Source organism: Carex rostrata, chromosome 12, assembly GCF_964058835.1.
Source record: "Carex rostrata chromosome 12, lpCarRost1.2, whole genome shotgun sequence".
NCBI classification, from domain to species: Eukaryota; Viridiplantae; Streptophyta; class Magnoliopsida; order Poales; family Cyperaceae; genus Carex; species Carex rostrata.
This window is the reverse complement of record NC_135929.1, coordinates 1953533-1973834: the sequence shown is the minus strand read 5'-3', so window position 1 is coordinate 1973834 and position 20302 is coordinate 1953533. Positions and strand designations below refer to the sequence as shown.

At 33.4% G+C, this 20302-nt stretch overlaps 3 protein-coding genes across 5 annotated transcripts; 2 read left to right on the top strand and 1 right to left on the bottom strand.

Moving 5' to 3' along the window:
* Window positions 1-1122: 1122 nt before the first annotated feature.
* LOC144562651 (uncharacterized) lies at window positions 1123-2773 on the top strand. Its single transcript, XM_078311864.1, is given in 7 exon segments — window positions 1123-1242; window positions 1684-1841; window positions 1951-2082; window positions 2199-2249; window positions 2354-2412; window positions 2414-2451; window positions 2751-2773. Coding segments are annotated over 7 exon segments (534 nt in total). The 5' UTR covers window positions 1123-1169.
* Window positions 2504-3776, top strand: LOC144563268 (uncharacterized). Its single transcript, XM_078312717.1, has 5 exons — window positions 2504-2612; window positions 2751-2964; window positions 3056-3173; window positions 3269-3302; window positions 3575-3776. Exons 2-5 carry the CDS (start codon window positions 2790-2792, stop codon window positions 3647-3649), a joined length of 402 nt encoding a protein of 133 aa, XP_078168843.1. The 5' UTR covers window positions 2504-2612; window positions 2751-2789; the 3' UTR covers window positions 3650-3776.
* Window positions 3777-5413: 1637 nt separating this feature from the next.
* On the bottom strand, window positions 5414-8559 carry LOC144562961 (pre-mRNA-splicing factor). Of its 3 annotated transcripts, none has more exons than XM_078312328.1 (7): window positions 8419-8559; window positions 7547-7691; window positions 6815-7432; window positions 6352-6516; window positions 6163-6266; window positions 6004-6069; window positions 5414-5854 (listed from the first exon to the last, which is right to left on the bottom strand). In XM_078312328.1, the coding sequence occupies exons 2-7, from the start codon at window positions 7683-7685 to the stop codon at window positions 5447-5449; spliced, it is 1500 nt and encodes a 499-aa protein (XP_078168454.1). In that variant the 5' UTR covers window positions 7686-7691; window positions 8419-8559; the 3' UTR covers window positions 5414-5446. The 3 variants fall into 3 exon arrangements, with proteins under 3 accessions (XP_078168454.1, XP_078168453.1, XP_078168456.1); XM_078312327.1 differs by lacking the exon at window positions 8419-8559 and adding an exon at window positions 8139-8322; XM_078312330.1 differs by lacking the exon at window positions 8419-8559 and adding an exon at window positions 8139-8318 and having other exon boundaries at window positions 5481-5817.
* Between the last annotated feature and the right edge of the window lie 11743 nt (window positions 8560-20302).

The following is a 20302-nucleotide window of genomic DNA, read 5'->3' as shown; positions in this document are numbered from 1 at the left end:
AAATGAAGTAATATCATACAATCATTTTTTTCCAAGTAGATGACGAATTCAATTTTATTCCAGAATCTGCAAATTTCAAAAAGAGTTCGAGCACCGTATTTTATATGAATCTGATTAAATAAACAACAACAACATTTGTAATTTAAAAGATAATAATAATAATAATAATAATATATTTTTGTCATATTTTGACATCTATAAATTTGTAATTCTTATTCTAAATTTGCAAATGTAAATAAAAATTTATGTATATACAATTTTTCATGAACCAACGAAATAAGTCTACATAACTTTGTTCTTTATACCATTTTTCATCAATATGAACTAACCATAAAGCTGCTTGTTTCTTTTTTAGATTTTAAAAATAAAAATTACGAGAATCAGAAAAAACTAATGCTAATGGCAGAACAAAAAGAAAGTGAAAGAACTTTCAATTTTTATTCATACTTTCAGATTTTCCATCTATTTTTAGATTTTATTCATATTTTGAGAAACCAGACCGCAAAGAAGTACAAAATTATAAAGAAAATCATAAAATCTGTTAAATATTAAATTCGTATCTCCATCTATTTTCCTGATTGCATGTACTTAATTTCACATCTATTACATGGTCGTGTTCCGTCGGCATCTTTCCGAGGGAATATTTTTAGACAGTTTTATCTTCACAATTATTATTTTATTATTCTTTAGTACTGGCCAACACTTGCAGAGATTTAATGCGCTATTATGCTAATTAGGATAATTTTTGCATGAAAAATTCGGCGGATATTTGTAACTATGAATTTAGAATTTAACCGATCAAAGTAGTAACTAACGCAACAGATTTTTTTTTATTTAAATAACACTAATTTCTTCTACTTTATGGTTTACAAAGTTTACTGGTACATCTTTTTTTTTTACATTTTTTTCACAATTATTACATAATATTAAAAATTTTAGAATCAGCAATAGATAATCAAAAGTCACGATATGATCTCACAGGGGAAGTGTGCGGACTGAGTGCTTCGGATTGCTAATTCATTAATTGATTATTAATTACAATGCATTCCATCTTGCAACTAGCAGTAATATATAAATACAAGCAATTGTAAATGAAACTTAGCACTTGAGCATCTTCGTTTCTTCTTCCTGCCACCTGCAGTCCCTATTAGATTTGGATTGATTGAAGGATGGATGCATCTAATTCCAATCCACACACATCTTTCCTAAACCAGTCTCAGCCTCGTTCATCCATTACCTCAGGTTAATAATGAGATCACCTTCTCTAGTTTTATTTCCTTAATTTGGCAGTTCCTTTATTGTATTCTTGTTTGTATTGATTTTAAAGGTAATATAAATCAACGTTGAAGGAAGAATTTTCTATATAGTTATGTATTTATGTACTCTCTAAATTATTATATATTGTATCTCTGATCAGCTGTATCAGTGAAATTTTGGTGGAAGCAGAGACTAATAGAGCTCTTTAATTTTACAAATGCTATTTTTTATCAAAATAAAGCTAAATTGGCATGTTAGTGTAGTGTAAACCGGATTTCTGGATTAAAATTGCCTTGATAAAAAGCAAACTGAAGAATATGATGAATTGCTATCATAAATTATCTCAAAATAATTAATTCTGGTATCCGGTCTATAGAAGGCATGAACCTATCAGAACTTATGAATTCTATTTTATTCTTCTATTAGGTGGTAACAACTTCACAGCAGTGCCGATTTACATAGTTACACAACAATCTCAACTCCCGGTTGAATTTCTAAAACCTTCACCAGAGAACCAACTTGTTATTGGCCTTGACTGTGAAGGCGTTAACCTGTCCCGTTATGGCACTCTTTGCATCATGCAGGTAATCTACATGAGAATACTGGTAGGGATTATTTTTAAGGGAGAAATGAAAAGGTCAATTCAATATTTAAATATTTTTTTGTATTTTGTATATTGTTTTGTGCTTTCAGCTTGCACTTTCTGATGCAATAGACATAGTTGATGCAATTGGCGGTGGTGCAGCAGTCATGGAAGCATGCAAACCAGCACTTGAGTCAAACTATGTTACCAAAGTAATTCATGATTGTAAGAAAGATAGCGAGGCAAGTAATTGTACACTTAATTCTAGTGATATTTGTTCTCTCTCTCTCTCTCTCTATATATATAATTTAATTTATATATGTTGTAACAATCATATATATCTCATGGGAATTTGCAGGCTTTGTATTTTCAGTTTGGCATCAAGCTAAACAATGTTATGGATACTCAGGTAATTAAGCTCGAAAACTTAGGACAGAGAGAATATTTATTCCTAATTGTAGTTCCTTCTAAATTCTCTCTTACTTCTTTTTGTATGTATGTATGACAACACAGGTTGCATATAGTATAATTGAGGAACAAGAAGGTCGGATAAAACGAGTAGAAGACGACTACGTCTTTTGTTGCTGTTCTTGCTGATCCTCGCTATTGTGGTAAGTCTATAGACTATGTTTTTATTATATTATTATTGCTTTTCCTTTGATAAAAAAAATCAATCTTTGACAGAATAATTATCTCATAAAATAGTACTAATGTATTTATTATAGGAGTGTCATACCATGAGAAGGAACAAGTTCGCGATCTCCTAAGACAGGTTAGTTTTTTACTTACATAATTTATTTTTGTTATTCAATTTATTTTATGAAATTGATTTGACATCTTCTTCGGAAGATGGTCTTTAATTAACTCTTTATTTCATATGCTAATTATGATTAATTTTATGCTATATTAGGACCCTTCGTTCTGGATCCGTAGGCCATTGTCAGAGATTATGATAAAATCCGCCACTGATGATGTCAGATTTCTACTGTCTATCTATCAAAAAATGGTACACAAGTTGTCGAACCAATCTCTATCGCGTGTATTCGTTCGTGGTGCACTTTATTGCCGCTGTTATTGTTTAGACGACACTAATGCAGATTGGCCACCTCTTAGCCTGATTCCAGGTTTTCAGATGCAAGTTGATATTGTATATTTTTCTCTCCAGTTATTATTATACTGATTAACATAAATAAATGCCTTTCACATATGAAATAGGCGCTGAACAGATACCTGAAAGGGAGATCCTATCAATGCTAAACATACCATCTCACAGAATGGGACCTGTAATAGGCAAGAAAGGTTCCTTTGTACGGTCTGTCAGGCAATCTTCCAAGTATGCATTGATATACTAATCAAATATTCTATCTAACATTATGCAACTATCACGATATTTTTATGGTCTGATTATTATTATTTTTTCATTTCTAGAGCAAAAATTTTCGCTGAGGGTATCGCAAAGAAGGTAAATTTGCTCTCTCCTCCTCTTATTTAACATTTATACAAACAACCCAAGGTTTCCTAAAATTTAAATGCTGTTAGTTAATTCTCTTCTGTACCAAAATGTAATGATCAAATTTTCATTACCGGAACAGAAAATGAATGATACATGAACTTTTCATTAATGTAAGAGAAAATGAATGATACTTGAATTTAGGAATACAATGTGTAACACATTTTTAGCGGAATTTCAGAACTATGGGTGTTTTATATTAAATTTGTTGAATTTCTTGATAGGTTTTCATAATTGGTCGACCAGATGAGGTTAGAAGAGCCAAAGCTCTTATTCAAGGCAAAATACTGGAAGTTTAAGCATCCACATATACATATAATTAATTATTTTAGTAGAAAGCACACTGTTGCTAGTTTCTTTTTCTTTCCTTTTTTAGGTTAAGAGTTTGCTACTATATTGAAAAAGATACTATATGCTTTAATATGATTCTAGTTGTATGTTAGCTCTCATTTGATGAAGTTAAATATAAGTTTTCAGCTGCTTCTTTAAGACAATTTTAATGGTCAAGGTGGTTCAGCTAAGTTTATTTTTAAATGAAGGTAAAACTAGATGAGTATATGATTTTAAGGGACTGAACTGGGCACAGAAGGGATATAAGTAACCTAAGCCCAGCTGCTCAAACCTTATATTCATAATTCAATCCTGTAAATACACAATTAAGTGCATTAGATTTGTCGCACCTTTTTATTACCCTTTTGAAGAAGTGACAACCTTCTATTATCAGAGAATGATACTCATTTACCCGATTTTTTTACTAACCGGAAGTATAAAAATAAATTTAAAGAAGTCGGAATAAAATGGAAATATCTCATTTCGTAGGCAAAACGCCATAAACTATGGTGTCCATTTCGGACTATAGTTCATGAATTCCGTCAAAAAAATAAAATAAAAAAATAAAAATAGTCTGAACGCCATCCTTGGAAGAATTGCCTTGTTAAGACCATAGCTATATCACTGATTTTGCAGATCGCCATTCGACTCCGGACCTCTCTAACTTAACTGAACAATTAATCATGATATAATTTGAGTTTTCTTTTTATCAAGGCCATGTTCGGATGGTTATTTTTTTTATGGGAATTAGTGAGTTTTGGGCCCATTTCTTCCCATTCCTTTCTTCCCAAGAGGCGCTCCCAGCAGCGGAAAATGATGGGTAAAGGGACTAACTTTTTAGAACTTGAGGAAGAAACTGGAACCAAGCAAAGGCCCTCAGAAGACTGGGTGAAACTGAAACTCTAAGCAAAGACAAAAGCGAAGCTGAAACCCCCAGCTACTCGGGAAGGCCTGCGCTTCAACTCTTCCTCTGCCTCTTCTTCTTTCCCTTCAGCCACAACTTACCTCAGCCGAGACCTGCAACTACTCTCATAAACCCCCAGCTATTCGAGTAGTCTTGCACTTCAACTCTTCCTCTGCCTCTTCTTCTTTCCCTTCAGCCACAACTTCCTCAGCCAAGACCTGCAACTACTCTCATAAACCCCCAGCTATTCGAGTAGTCTTGCACTTCAACTCTTCCTCTGCCTCTTCTTCTTTCCCTTCAGCCACAACTTCCTCAGCCAAGACCCGCAGCTACTCTCATGATGACGATAAGGCAGCAATGCAAAAGAAACAATGACGAAGACTGATGCGTAATTTTACCTCAGCGAAATTTTTTGTCGCCAAATACCTTCAACTTTCCCATGATTTAGCTGGAGGGATATCCCCTCTCAAATCCCACCAAATCAAATCATCAATCTTTGAGACTTCCGATCCATTCAGGCGACGAGCAAGACTTCCGTATCCATTTCTCATTTGAGCGAGAAACCTCTTATTCTGATCAGAGTGTAATATGACGAAACTAATCATTTAAAAAAAATGACCTGAATATTTTTAAATTGATAACGAAAATTATGGTTCGGAATCATCTGAATGGCTAATCTGACACAAAAAAGGAAATACAAGAAACACTGCTGGTTCAGTCAAATGGAAGTTCCGACAAACATGCATTCTAAATTATTTTCCTTGTAAGAGTTTTTTTTTTCAAATTAACAAAGCTCCATGTTACCAATTACGATGACACATCATTTCATCTGTTTCAGTGACATATATTGAAGTTGCTCAAATTAAAAAAGTGCTTCAGGTTTTAGAGGATATATATTAGTCATAAAACCATTTCCTTTGATATTAAGATGCAAGGTTTTGCTTAGAACTATTACAAGCGCACAAAAGGTAATTTCAAGCCAATCCAACAAACCTCTCTCAAGACAGATACTACTCGAATCCAAAATATAAAACAACAAATAATTAGATCCAACAACTAGAGAAGTTTGTGGTAGGTACATGAAGAAAAGTACTACAGCCCAAGCCCAACAGTTCGGCCATCTCTGCGGCGAAGGCCAGCAGTGTATTGCTTCTCCAAGTCCATATCCAACTCCTCTCTGCTCTTTCCTTGCTGATTTCCTTCCTTCTCTGGAGCCACATTGCTCTTCACACCCTACATCAGGCCATATGTACCAAGGCATCCTCAGATTCTAAAAACGTGTTAGTAACCGGTACAACTCCAAATAATATTTAGAGGAAATGTACATCAAATCTATCTGGTCATCTAAATAACATTTTCCACTTAACTAAATTACCAGATAGTAAAAAAATAAGAGTAAGGGAGGGACAAGGAACTAACCATGAGTTTGTTGAATTTCTCCTGGCGTTCACGGTCCGTAAACAGATTATTCCAATTTTTTACCGTCTGAAATGAATACAAGGCAAAAGAACAAAGCAGCAGAAAATCACTTAGATTGTATGTCTTGCACAACAGACAACAAGAAAGAGTTAAATTTACCTCTGGTCCAGCAGATTCGTTCTTCTTGTTTCCCCAAAGAAGCTTCTTCTTTTGCTCAGTGGTTAGTGGTCCACCAACAGCACCACCTCCAATGTTTTTATTCACTGCAGTTTACAATCAAATAGATTTATATAATCAACAAAGATGCATCATAAAGTGGTGATATGTTAATTTACACAAAGAACCTACCAAATTCAGCAGCTTTCATTGCTGCAAATTTTGCTGCATTGAGATCAGTACCAACTCCAGCTTGCATTTCTACTGTAGAGGCTGGTAATGCATGATCATGTCTGTCTTTAGATGCCTCTGTCACCTGCTTTGAACTTCCCGCCTTTTCCTCCACATTAGTCTCAGCTGTACAATAAAATAAATTGCAAATTATTGTTTGTAGTATGCTCACTAAAGGTTTACATCAGACAATTTTTTGTACAACCAAGTACATAAGCCAAATAGGAGCAACAAAACATAGAAAAGCAAGAAAATGAAGGTGAAATCATATTCTAATGTCAAGACTAACACCGTGATAACTATCAACTTAACATAATAACTTGTAGTGAGAACATATCCTTCAGAATTTAAAAACCTTGGTTAGACCCGTTCAAAATCCCTTTGTGTAACACGCACACAATGTTTGAGATGAGAATGAACTAACCAGGTTTAGAGAACTTTGTCTCCCTCCGTTTCTCGTCACGGCCAAATGAACTTGCTGGCTCAGACCACTTGCGATTTTCATTTTCCCTTCGATATTGTTTCCTTCTGTCGACCCCCTCTATTTCTCCCTCATCAGTTTCCCTGTACCTGTTCTTCTCCTTCATTTTTTCATTCTTATCATACCTTTCGGGGCTCCTATGCAAGCCCCGTTTGTCATCAAAGAATTCCCTGTTATCTCTCTCTCTAGAGTAATGGTCTCTGCCTGAATCCACATCTTTCCTTCTGCTAGTGTATCTTTCATGCTCCTTTTCTCTATCCTTGATCCTGTCTTTATTATCCGAATTGTCCGACTTCTCAGAGCGAGAAGACCTTGCATAGTTCCTACCACTCTCCTCACCATACCTAACATCCCTTCTCCTATGATCTTTATCTTCCCGTCTTCTAGATTCACGGTAAGAATATTTATCAGCATATCTGTCATGATACTTGTCACTACGGCTATACGACCGTCTCCTCTCTACCTCCCTTTCTTCATCATTTCTCATCTGGTCATTTGATCCCACCTTGGCACTGTCCTTCTGAGAAGTAGCATTGTGGCTTCTTTCATGCTCATTGTTATCTGCTTGTACACAAAAGGACCAAACATAAGAGATCTTGTGACTATTACAGGAGAATATGAAAAAATAAATAGATAAAACCAGATAATAAAAACAGCTACTGGTTAGAAGCTTACCATCTGAAGAGGATGAATCTGACTGAGATACATGAGTGGGTCGACGATATGTTCTATTAGCTGTATCGCTTGAAGGTTTACGAAACAAAGGCCCCGTCTCAACCTTATCTGTTGATGCATCACTTCTGGGAGAATCCATAGAATCCTACAAGCCAAAATAGTTCAAAGCATTTTTTATGGAAGAAAGATAAAGCACAAAATATTCTATGCTGCCAAACCAGAATGTGTAAAATTTCACTGATCATTCTGTATTGACCTACTGGTATTATGGTATAGTACTTTATAGCACACCACCTCTGCCACAGTTGCTAAATTACCTTCTTCTTCTTCCTATTTTTCCAAAGGTAGAAAGGATTTATTACAATTATTACTTCTGTGCTCAATAGAGAGATAGTACATCAACATCAACACACATAGAACCATATTTCAATAAAGATGGAGCAGGGCAACATAAGGTCAAAACTGACAACTACTCGAATTAAAGGATTACATTCCCAACTATAAATAACACAACCAGGCCAATACTAACATGAAATACACAACCAAGCCAATACTAACTTGAAATACACATCTAACATGAATAGGATAATACCACTGACTGAACTGAAGAGTAGAAAGCAATTGACCTGTCAAAACCGAGTCCGTATCCAATCATAACAACAATTGATCCACTAAACATTCAATTCCACATAAATCGTGGACATACTGAACGAAACCAATTTTCAAGATACCATTCGCTTTTCCTACCCGTATAATCAAGCGTTCAAAGCATAAGCCACTAACTGGCACTAATTTAAAACAAATTCCATAGCATGGCCTCATGGCATCATAACCATATCAAGGCACAAATCAAGAAGAACGGCGAAGGTTACCTAGAGACAAACAGGTTGATTCTATTTCAATGGGTCGTGTCTCTCTCTCTCTCCCGATCAAATCGGATCGGACCGGGGGAGCTGTAAAGTCAACGGGCAAGTTATCTTATCTGGTCTAGATGCTCCGCAACGGCTACCAAAGGGAAGCCACGGTCGTCTCGTCTCTTTCTCGTCTCGTTTGGTTAATGTTCTAGGGTTAGGTTTTCTCTCTCTCAAAGACTGAAAATCGAGAGAGACGAGAGAAGATGAGGTGGTGCACACGGGCTGGAATGGCGACACAAATGAGTTGGGCTTTCTTTTACAATTTTCATTATTGGGCTGAACGAAAAAGTTCGGTATAAATTAAATAAATTTCCGTTCATCTAATATTGGAGCTCGTAGCTATTTGCCTCCCTTTTCAAAAGAAAAAAAAAATGATTTTCCATGCATAATTAATTACACGACAAGGAATGATATAAATTGAGGAATTAAATATGCGAGCAATGTAGATCATGTATGTAACATATCACCTGTTTAATCATTTCATTGTAGAGTGACTTTGCTGTAGCATAATTGACTAAAAAGTTCTAAAACTATTAGTTATCCAAAGATTTAAGAGTTTAATTTTCGCTTAAGACTTCACAACCTCTATCAAGGTTTTCGAAAATAATAATGTTAGAAGATGACATAGAGGCATTTTACTTTTAGACTAATTTGGGATGAAAATGTCACACACAATTGTTATTGAGATTCTTTACGGAACAAGATAATCCTTCAAAATTTGAATGCATATAGTTAAGTTTTTATCATTGAATTTTTCTTTATCAAAACTTCAACATTTTATTTATTTCCATTCAAACAGAAAATCACTTATATTGTTTTTCATTTTTTTTAATTAACCACCTCAGATAATATCATCTAAATGAAATTTGAAATTACTATTTTATTTAGTTGCAAACCATATTAAGGCCATGTTCGGCCTCCAATTGAGAATATGCATAGGCACAAGAATTGAACTGAAAAGTACTGTTTTCGTGAACTGAATTTTTTTTTACCACGGGAACAGGAATGCGGTCGAACAGAGCCTAATATTATTCTCAGGTTCGGATCAACTTCGATCATGCCTTCAATCGGATTGATAAAAGCAATTGACTTATGAAGAAACCAGATTGATGATATTCGGATCTAGGCATGATTTTACGAAGCTCCTAATAATTGGGTATTTGGGTACATGTCATCTTTTTTTTGAAAAAAAAATTTCGTTCCTTTATCCTTTAAACAGCATTACATGCCTATTTTAGGGGTCATGTGGTTTGGGAATTGGGCACCTCTCAGCCGTGCGGGGCCACAGAATCGTCTGGCTTTATTTCCATTTTTTTTTGTCATGGAATAATCTTCCAATTTTTCTTTTTTTTTTTTCTTCTTTTTAAAAGAGTGCACTGCGCGCACAAAAATAAAGATTCTAGAAGGTATGTCTGTAAGACTCTGCTGCTTCGACTTATTTATGTAAATATTTTAACTTTACTTTTTTTATTAACTAAAGTGTAGAACAGTAAAAATATCTTATAATGTTCAACGACATTTTTATTTTTACTCTATTTTTAAAATATTTTAATAAAAATAATCAGGATTTTGAGAAAAATTTAAAAATACTCAAACTGCGGAATTTTTCTGTGGCCCGGCGTTTTTTTTTTTGCATTATAAATAGGCGTTTTTAAATCAACCTCCTTTTTTTGCATTGCAATTAATATGGTTTAAAAATAACAAAAATAAATTATTTCTCCCTCTGTTTTGGCCAGGAACAGCCTGTTTTGGCTTTGGTCGAACCATAGGCTTTTCTGCACATTGGTTTCGGCCCCTGTTTTGGCCAGGAACAGTCTGTTTTCTCTCTGGCCGAACCATAGGCTTTTCTGCACATTGGTTTCGGCCCCTGTTTTTGCCAGGAACAGAAGCACTCCTTCAGCAGTTCGGGCAATTTTTGAGAGATGATATCTCACGATCTGTTTTGAGATTTTCTAATGAAACTTCACGGTCTTGTTCTACGATGTCAAGACAACATGTCGGTCAACTTTCATGATTTTTGAAGTTGTTTTGCTATGTTAACCAGAGGTGCAAAGTTGGGTTCAGAATAAAATCATTCAGCAGTTCGGGCAATTTTTGAGAGATAATATCTCACGATCTGTTGTATGAAATTTTACAGTCTTGTTCTATGATGTCAAGACTGCATGTCGGTCAATTTTCACGATTTTTGGAGATATTTTGCTATGTTTACCAGAGGTGAAAACTTGGGCTCAGAAGCACTCCTTCAGCAGTTCAGGCAATTTTTGAGAGCCGGTATCTCACTATCTTGTTTGAGATTTTATATGAAACTTCACAGCCTTGTTCTATGATGTCAAGACTGCACGTCGGTCAATTTTTATAATTTTTTGAGATGTTTTGCTATGTTTACCAGATGTACAAATAAAGTTCATACAAACCTCTAACTTAACAACTCAAACTAATTTAAATTTCAAACAAACTGAACAACATAATCTCCAAATATAAATTAAACTAAATTCCAAACGAACTAAACAATATACTATTTCTTACAATGAGCCTTGAACGTACATGGAACAAAGTCATCGTCCGAGGTTGACGAATTCGGGTCAGTAACAACAGACGATGTGCTAATCTTAATCTTAGTCTTAGTCTTAGCCGTAGGCGTCTCTACATCAATTTTTTTTTCTCAATCCATAGCCGTAGGGGTTTTCTACAAAATCATCATTAAAATGTCATTCCGGTTAAAAAATTCATCTATCTGCACACATTTCGGACAGTCCTTTCTAAACTTTTTGCAAATGCCCATGCTATTTTTTTTGCTCGCTTTTTCCTCGATTGTTACTGTCCATCCTCCTCGTTTAGAATTTATTTAAAAAATAATAATTAAAAAAAATGCAACATAATAAAATACTAACAATTTGCAACATAATAAATCACTACGAGACGGTAAAAAATAAAGTTGGGCTCATAATGAAATTGTGAGCTGTCGACACATACAAATAAAGTTCATACAAACCTCAAAATGAAAATTGTTCACAAAATAAAGTTGATCTAATTAAATAAGTTCTCAACACTTTGAAATAGATCGCAACTCGCAAGTTAATTTCTACGACTTTCTACGACTCAAGTTAAAATGCATTCCCATAAACCGACCAGATCCCCATGATGATGTGCTCCTTCTAGCTGGTTGCACTGCTTCTTCTTACTGGTGTGCTGTACCAGATGGTCCTACGCCAGATGTGCTCCTTCTAGCTAGTTGCACTGCATTTTCCTGATGGTGTGCTGTACCAGATGGTCTTGCGCCAGATGTGCTCCTCCTTCCAACTTGAGATGTGCTCCTTCGCTGGGTAGTACCTAAAGGCCCTTGCATCCCAATCGCCTCTCCTCCTGCCAGTACTTCTCTCATTGCCTCCCTAAACATCGTATTTGCACTTTCATGGTCAGTTGTACGGCTTCTTGCTATGCTTCGCCGCGACCCTTGCGATCCACTTGCCTCTGCCATAACTCGCTCATTTTCTACTGCATTTGCTGCGTTATGAGCATTTGCAGCCCAAATATGTTACTTAGTAAGCTATTCAATATTGGAATGAAATATAATCTGCACTCCCAAATAAAAATTCGAAAGTGCAGAATTTTTCTGCACTTTGGGTATTTTTAAAAAAATTTCAAAACCCTGGTTATTTTTATTAAAATATTTTAAAAATTGGATAAAAATAAAAATGTCGGTAATGTTCAATATAATAGTTTTGTTGACACTTTGTTCTATTTTCTTCTTTTGTTTAATTTTTTTCTTTCAGTCTTATCATATAACCTTTGATATATTTAGTGTTCGTATTAATGGAACATGTAGACTTGATCTTCACATTAATTTTTTATAAAAAAATTAGTATAATAAAAATGTAGTTAGGACTGTTAATAAACTATGTTCGAGCGAGTTGAAATATGCCAGTGCTCAGGTTATTAAATTAATGAGTGAGTTAACTTGAACTAAAAAAGCAATACGAGTTGAAAACTTAACACGTGCTCAATCGAGTTGACTCATGACTCGTTAAGCAACTCAACAAGACAAATTGATATTTGAATTTAGAGAAATTTAGATATATACCCATCATAACTTGTTCAATTAAATATTTTTCCATCTAAATTGAAATATTAGTTATTTCCCCATCTTAACTTCACAAATTTATAAATATACCCATGTCTGAATATTATAACTTAAAAATATAATTTAATATTAAACACAAGTTAAATGTACTATTTTGCCCCTTCTTCAATACTGTCCATCAATAATTCTCCCTCTTTTTCCTCCACTCTTTATCTTCCTCCAAATGATATCCTCTGCGGAGTTTTTCCCTGCGGAGCTTTTAATCTGGTCTGTTCATTTCAGATCGGACGGACCGGATTAAAAGTTCTGCAAATTTTGAATTTTTGTTAAATTCGGACAAGATCTGATCTGATCCGTCCGATTTGAAACGAACGGACCAGACTAAAAGCTTCGCACAGTTCCGCACGGAAAAACTCTGCAGATGACACGCTTCCTATCTTCCTCCCCTTCAGGCCATCTCCCCCTTTATGTCCCTTTCCTGGTACTTCTCCCTGCTGCCCAGTTCTCTCTCTCTTCCACCTAGTTTTTTTTCTCTTCATTCCAACTCCTTAGACTGTCACAATCCCAGACTGATTTTAGATAATTGAGTTTGAGTTTGAAAACTCAACACTCAAATCAGAGAACTAGACAGCGTCCCATTTGAAACTTCACATTACGATCAGCATTCCTCTAAAATGTGGATTCACAAAAAATTATAATTATAGGAAACAAAAAGTTACCCCAGAAACAAAAACAATAATGTGTCTCGAGGAAATGCAACCCAACAATAACTTCATGGAGAGAAAAGAGAGGTAGCACAATTGACTAGAAAAATATTCTAGAGTTGTTATATCCAAAAGTCAAGAGTTTGATTCCTCCTTACGAACCTTGGCAGCTACTACCAAGTTTTCAAAAAAAAAAATAATAACTTCATGGGTCAAATCAACTGTTAAAATTCATGAAGCCTACTTAGAATAAAAAAGAAGCAAGAGTTAGTTTTTAGTATTTTCTTACAATTGTCATTTCAAACTTTCACCTTGTAAAATTGACACTACTTGTGTCTGATTAATGGAACTTGGAGGCTTGACCTCCATTTTTACACGCAAAAAAGATACATTTAATCAAAATAAGACATATTATTTGATTAGAGGACTGATATTAAATCCGAAATTTCATCTTTCAATCATAGTCATTGACGGATCAAGACATCTACGTGCATAATATAAGAATGGAGATAAATATAGTCAATTCTTAAGGATAATGGATATAAAAATGATTCTATCATATCCGTATCATATCCATCGACACCTCTAGTTTGAAGGCACGGCTACATTTGTCGATTTTTTTAAAAATAAAACATAATAAAATAAAACAAAACACTATAGATTTGAGGATTTGCATATTTACCCGGGCTGCACAACCAATCTGCGGCCTATTTATGGGGAGCAACATATTGGCTGTGCAGCTCGAATAAATGTGAAAATCCCTCAAATCTACAATTTTTTTTTTTTTGTGCTACAAATAAAAATTTCGGGCTACATTTGTAATAACCGCTCATGTGTAATATTTGACGGAGTCTAAATTGTAAGACCGTCGTATTAGTCATAATCAGTAAGATCTACCTTTAATCGTTTACCCAATAAATTAATTTTTTTATGCCAAATTGTTATATTATTCTCGGCAGAATTAAAATTGGTTGCCAAAATAAAAACTTTTGAATTAGATTTTCCTTTTGTTATTCTTACACTTAAAAATGATGAGAATAGTTCAAATACTTTGTATCTTCCATCTCTAACAGTGCATTGCATTTTTTATCTCTATGTTTAAAGTCCGAACAATTGATTCGAACTGCTTAAAATTATTTCATATTTTAATATGCTTGTTGATCAAATTTTATATCTTTTAGAAATTGTTTACTCTTTTTTAGATATATACAAAATTATTGTGTATCTACTTAAAAAAATAATAAAAATTTCAAAAATTATAAAAGTTAATTTCCAAGCACATTTTAATATTCTATTAAGTAATTGTTGGATTTTAAAAATAGAGATAAATAATGTAAGATACGATGAGATGCAAAAGATACCAGCCATTTTTTACCCTAAAAACGATTTAGTTTTCAAATTCTGCTTCCGCTTCTACATACTCATATTTTCAATCTTGTTTTATTTTTATTTTTATTGAACGCTTCATGTATTTTCATATTTTTCTTTCGTGATGTACCTAAGCTGCAAATAAGCTTTAAAATAAGAGAAAATGTTTCTGTCCATTATGTTTTGTCCACCATTTGTCCACAATCTTATCCACTCTCATCTAACTGTCTTTTTACAATATACAAGATTCAATTGAAAATTTACAGTATTATTTGAAAATTTTGCAGTATACGAGATTCAATTTTACAGTATATATTTTACAGTATGCAAGATTCAATTGAAAATTTTACTGCATACAAAATTTAATTTTTACAATATACAAGATTCAATTGAAAGTTCTATTGTATACAAGATTTAATTTTACAGTTCTGCTGATTCAATTTTACAGTATACAAGATTCAATTGTAAATTTTACTGTGTAGAAGATTCAATTTTACAGTATATAAGATTCAATTGAAAATTTTACTGTATACAAGATTCAATTTTACAGTATACAAGATTCAATTTTACAGTATACAAAATTCAATTTTACAGTATACAAGATTCAATTTTACAGTATACAAGATTCAACCCAGTGCGGACGGTAATAATTAACTCAATTTTACAGTATACAAGATTCAATCCAGTGCGGACGGAAATAATTAACTCTAACTGCCAATAACTGCTAATAACTGACTCTAACTGCCAATAACTTCCTATAACTGTAATTTCTGAAAGTACAGTTTGAAAGTACATTTATTTTGTCCTGTTGTGCAAGTTGCAAACTTTTTTCTAACTATCATGGGATCACTTCAAATAGTTGCTAGATGTTTGTGATTAACTGATATATTTTATGTGATATATTGTATAATTATACAGCATGTAGAAGTAATTTTACAGTATTCGCGCAAGTCAAAGCTGTGGACAAATGGTGAACAAAAAGCTGTGGACAATTAGACGCTTCCTTAAAATAATATAGCTCTTTTATATTTTTTCAATAAAAATTCTCACACAATTTATCATACTATTGTTCATTTTATAGATCTTTTAATATTTAAAAAAGTTACCTGTAAATTTGTAACCATAATTCTAGTAAATATAAAATCCCTTATGCCAATTATGTCATTTAATTTTAATAATTCTTCAGTAATTAATTTTTAAGCAAAATTCGAAATACTACCTATGAATTCATATAACAAATATTTATATTTTAAATCTAAACCGTCCGATTAGAATTCATACAAATATTAATCGGAGCAGACGATATGGATCGACCCTAGTGATTTGGGTCCAATGGAAATCACACTAATTTTGGATTCGATGGACAATGCTTTTGTCCAATTCGCTTCATAATATGTGCACGCTACTTCAATATTCATACAAATTACACATTTACGGATCATAAAGTGAATCAAACAAAAGTGTGAATCCTTTTAGAAACCATAATTAAAAAACAAATCACCAAACCAACTTGATTAGTTTTATTTTTACAAAAATCATAAAAACTGAACTACCATTTTAGTCCAAAGTCATTTTTTTTATGTACCGAATTGCTATTTTAGTAGAAGGTACTTTCATGCAAAAAAAAACTAATTTAATTTACATGAAGATTTGTAAAAACACCCCGTATCAAAACTGACAATTCGGATCATAAAAAAAAAAAAATCCTTTAGACCGAAATCAAATGACAACATGGTTCTTATAAATTTTTGTGAAAACGAATCATCCAAAAGTGCACCCAAAATCGATCCGATATCCGTTAGTCCCAAATCGCTAGGATCTACGTAACGTAGCTCTCAGAAAATTCGTATCCTCTGAGATATCTCAAACTTTGCGTGACTTTATGAAAAATCTTAACCGTTTAAATACGTTATACAAGAATCTCAAAGCACACATAATACTGACCCCTACATCACCTCCGAATAGACACCGGACACGTCGGTCACGCAAAAGTTGAGATATCTCAGAGGATACGCACTCGCTCTCAGAGCCATAAGAAACCAATTAAATTCCCTCAAAGAAAAAAGAAATAAATAAAGCCTATTAATGAGTCGACAAGTCGTCAGAGATGTCTCCATTTCTTCCAGAAAGGTGATAACGAGGTGCTAGTCTGGAATATTCATCACTCATCAGTCATCACAGAGTCATATCTCTCAATTTAAACATTGAAAGGACGTCTCCATTTTCTCGAATTGATAGAATTCCCACGGCTGTCGCAATCGTCCTTTCCCTGTACCAAATATTGCCACGACAGCAAAAGTTGCAAATAAAATCTCGCCGAATCCAGCTATCAACAAGGCGAAGTGGCGTGGCAAGATCTTTCCGTCAGATAAGGCCACGCAACACAATCCCCACCGTACACTGGTTTTATAAAAGCAACCCTAAGACCGACGTGGTTTATCCTATAATCCTGGCCTGCATTTAATAATCGGGGTAAGAGGTTCTTCTTCTATTGCTTGTAAAATCTATTGATTAGTAATTTAAACGAAGCCACTTAATATAATTTATATATATAATTAATTTTTATAGTCTATAATTATTTAAATTAAAGGAAACATTGGTTATTTGCCACTCTAAAACCTTCAAATTGTAAAAATATCATCCCGAAATTTGAAATTGTAAAAATGTCACTTCAAATTTAATTAATTTGTAATTTTGTCACTTCTAATAATTAATTACTAAAATACCCTCCCTTCGTCTCCTCCTCTTCTTCTCCTGCCTCTTCTTCTTCTCCTAAGTAAAATGTTACGAACTAGAGCCTCCAGTTGAGGCAATTTCGGAACTCCCAGCCCCATCCCCGACCTTCTCTTCCTCACGCGAAAACCTAAAGAGAGAGAGAGAGAGAGAGCGGTGGCGGCACCATCTCCCTGATCTCTTCTCTAGCGACAGAGGCAAAGGCGACTGACCAGTGACGAACTCCTCTCTCAGCCACTTTGTTACTGGTTCCACTTTTTTTCCGACTTTACTGGTTTAAGCTCTCTCCTAATTAATTTAAATACCACTTTTCTTCAAATCTTATACAGACTATATTGTCGCTACTTAGTTTCATAATTTGAATGACTAACTTTACAAACATTTCTCTTCTATCAAAGTTTTCAACAATCTGAGTTGCCCTTGAACTTCCAAGTTCTATTATTCATGCAAAAATTATTATACAAAATTGAAAATACAAAGGAATACAAAGGAGCACAAAGAATTATGTGAACGGGAAAATTGAATTGAGTAAGCAATCAGTAAGGTTTGCCTTCTAAACTCAAATTTCTGGTGTTATTTTCAGTCTGCAAAATTTTAGAAAAAATCAAGGCTTATTGAGGAGCTAATGGCACTTGCAGCCAACTAACAGGGTCAAGCCTTAATCGGAATTCGGACATAGTTTGAGTTCAGTTGAAAACTTGGAGTACTGCTACCAAGAGAAAATAATAAAATTGAGTTTTATTGGAATTATTACTAGTTTTTAGGAATTATGAATACTCAAAGTAGCCGGATGATGTTTTTGACTTCTGGATATTTATTAACATTCCAGTTGAAAACCTATTTGCTTGTTTTGACATTTTTTTTCTTTCTGATTTTGACATTTTTCTTCTTTTCTCTATTTTCAGGGTTTTTTGTATGAGTTACAATGCGAAGCAATTTGTTACTCTCAATCTGCAAAAATAATTTATTTATTTTATGCCGTGTTTCGATAATGACTCACTTGTAGTGCTTGGTATGTAATTGATGTAATTCGTTGTTATCACTATAAAATTGAAGACGAATGCCTTGAAAGGCTTTGAAATTATTTTCTGAGTCTCTCAGATTGCTATTTTTTTAAAGAAATGTTGAACTACTATTTTCTTCATACTTCAGAAAATGTTCTGGACTTGTTTCAGTTTTGCTTCAGTACTATGACTTAAATTGTAAAATTATTACTTTTATGTTCATATAGGTTACAAGTTATATGTTCATACATTACATTTTTTTTTCTTTGATGGTGCTTTTATGTTTTCCTTGAGTACAATTTAAATATTTTTGAGAAATAAACAGTAGTGTGATGCTTGCTTTTTAATAAAATTAATATTAGATTAACAACAATTCAGAAAAAAAAATATGCTGCTCTTTTTCACCATATCGCTGATACTGATAACATTGGAGTACCATATATCAATGAGAGGTGTTAGTAATCCGAAGCAAATAATTATGTTCATGATAGCACAAAATTATCAAACAAAATTTGGTCCTATCTTTGAATGTCATAATAACTCACAAGTAAACAACAAGGATAAAAATTATCAACAACAAAACAATTACATTGAAACCAATCTTGTTAAGTGTTAGGAGGGATGCTCGACAAACTAACATAAAGGTTCCAACACTAACATCACAATCATTGTCTTATGACATCTCTTGAGTGTTCGGCAAGATTTATGAGAGACCTAAAGTGCAATAGACCTGTACAAAAAAAAAATCTTCTAGTTATAATAACACAAAGATTCCAACACTAAGTACTACACAGTTAAGTAGTTGATGACTAGTACCAGTACACTAATATCGGTACTAGAACTATGCCACTATACCAGTCAACATACCTTGGTACTCAGTAGTCAGTATAGCTCCTACAATCATCTGATTTGAGAAGTATGTTAAGAATATAACAGAGTGTATAAATCTCAGTGTTCCGACAAGAACCCTTCCAACAAAAAGCCTTGATCAAACTGCAATAAATGCATATATCAACGAAGAACCCTTCTTTTACAATCCATTCTAAATTTTTTACTAATTTATAAATATTTTGTCCTGCCACCAAATCCCATACTAAATTTACACCAAATCCCATAATCTAATTTAATTTAAAGAGATTTATAACTTTTCAGAAAGTCCAACAATTCATCAATTCTCATTAAGAAATATAAACCATATTTTTGGTAAATTCATACTTCTCTCTAAAATCATGTAAAAAATTCATAGACATGCAACTCAGATTCTACCATGCAATTTTGTCTGTGGAAAAACAATACAAGAATTAAATGAAACATTGGCAATGAGAAGTTAAGCTTATACAGAAATTGCTAGTTCATTGGAATTATAGAGAAGGTCGGGGATGGGGCTGGCAATTCCGAAATTGCCTCAACTGGAGGCTCCAGTTCGAAACATGAGAAGAAGAGGAGGCAGGAGAAGAAAGGAGGGTATTTTAGTTATTAATTATTTGGAGTGACAAAATTACAAATTAATGAAGAGTGGAGTGACATTTTTACAATTTCAAATTTCGGGATGACATTTTTACAATTTGATGGTTTTGAAGTGACAAATAACCAATTTTCTCTAAATTAAAAAAATATTTGAAGGGACGGCATATTACTCTAGAAACTAAAAAAAATTCAGAATAATAATAAATGATACTTAGAATAATGAAAATGATATATTTGAAATTTTAAAGATTAAAATGATAAACGAGTAATACTTTAGAGACTATTTGTATAACTATTTTATTTTATGAGATAAAATGTTATGATTAAAGTTTCTTTTAAGTCAATGTTTAAGTTACATTAATTTTCATTAATTTATGTAATATATAATTCATCTTGAAGCATAATCCATTAGCTTTTAAGTCAATGTTTAAGTTTATTTGATAAATTCTGCACCTTAGATATTTATGTTTATAAATTAATGTTAT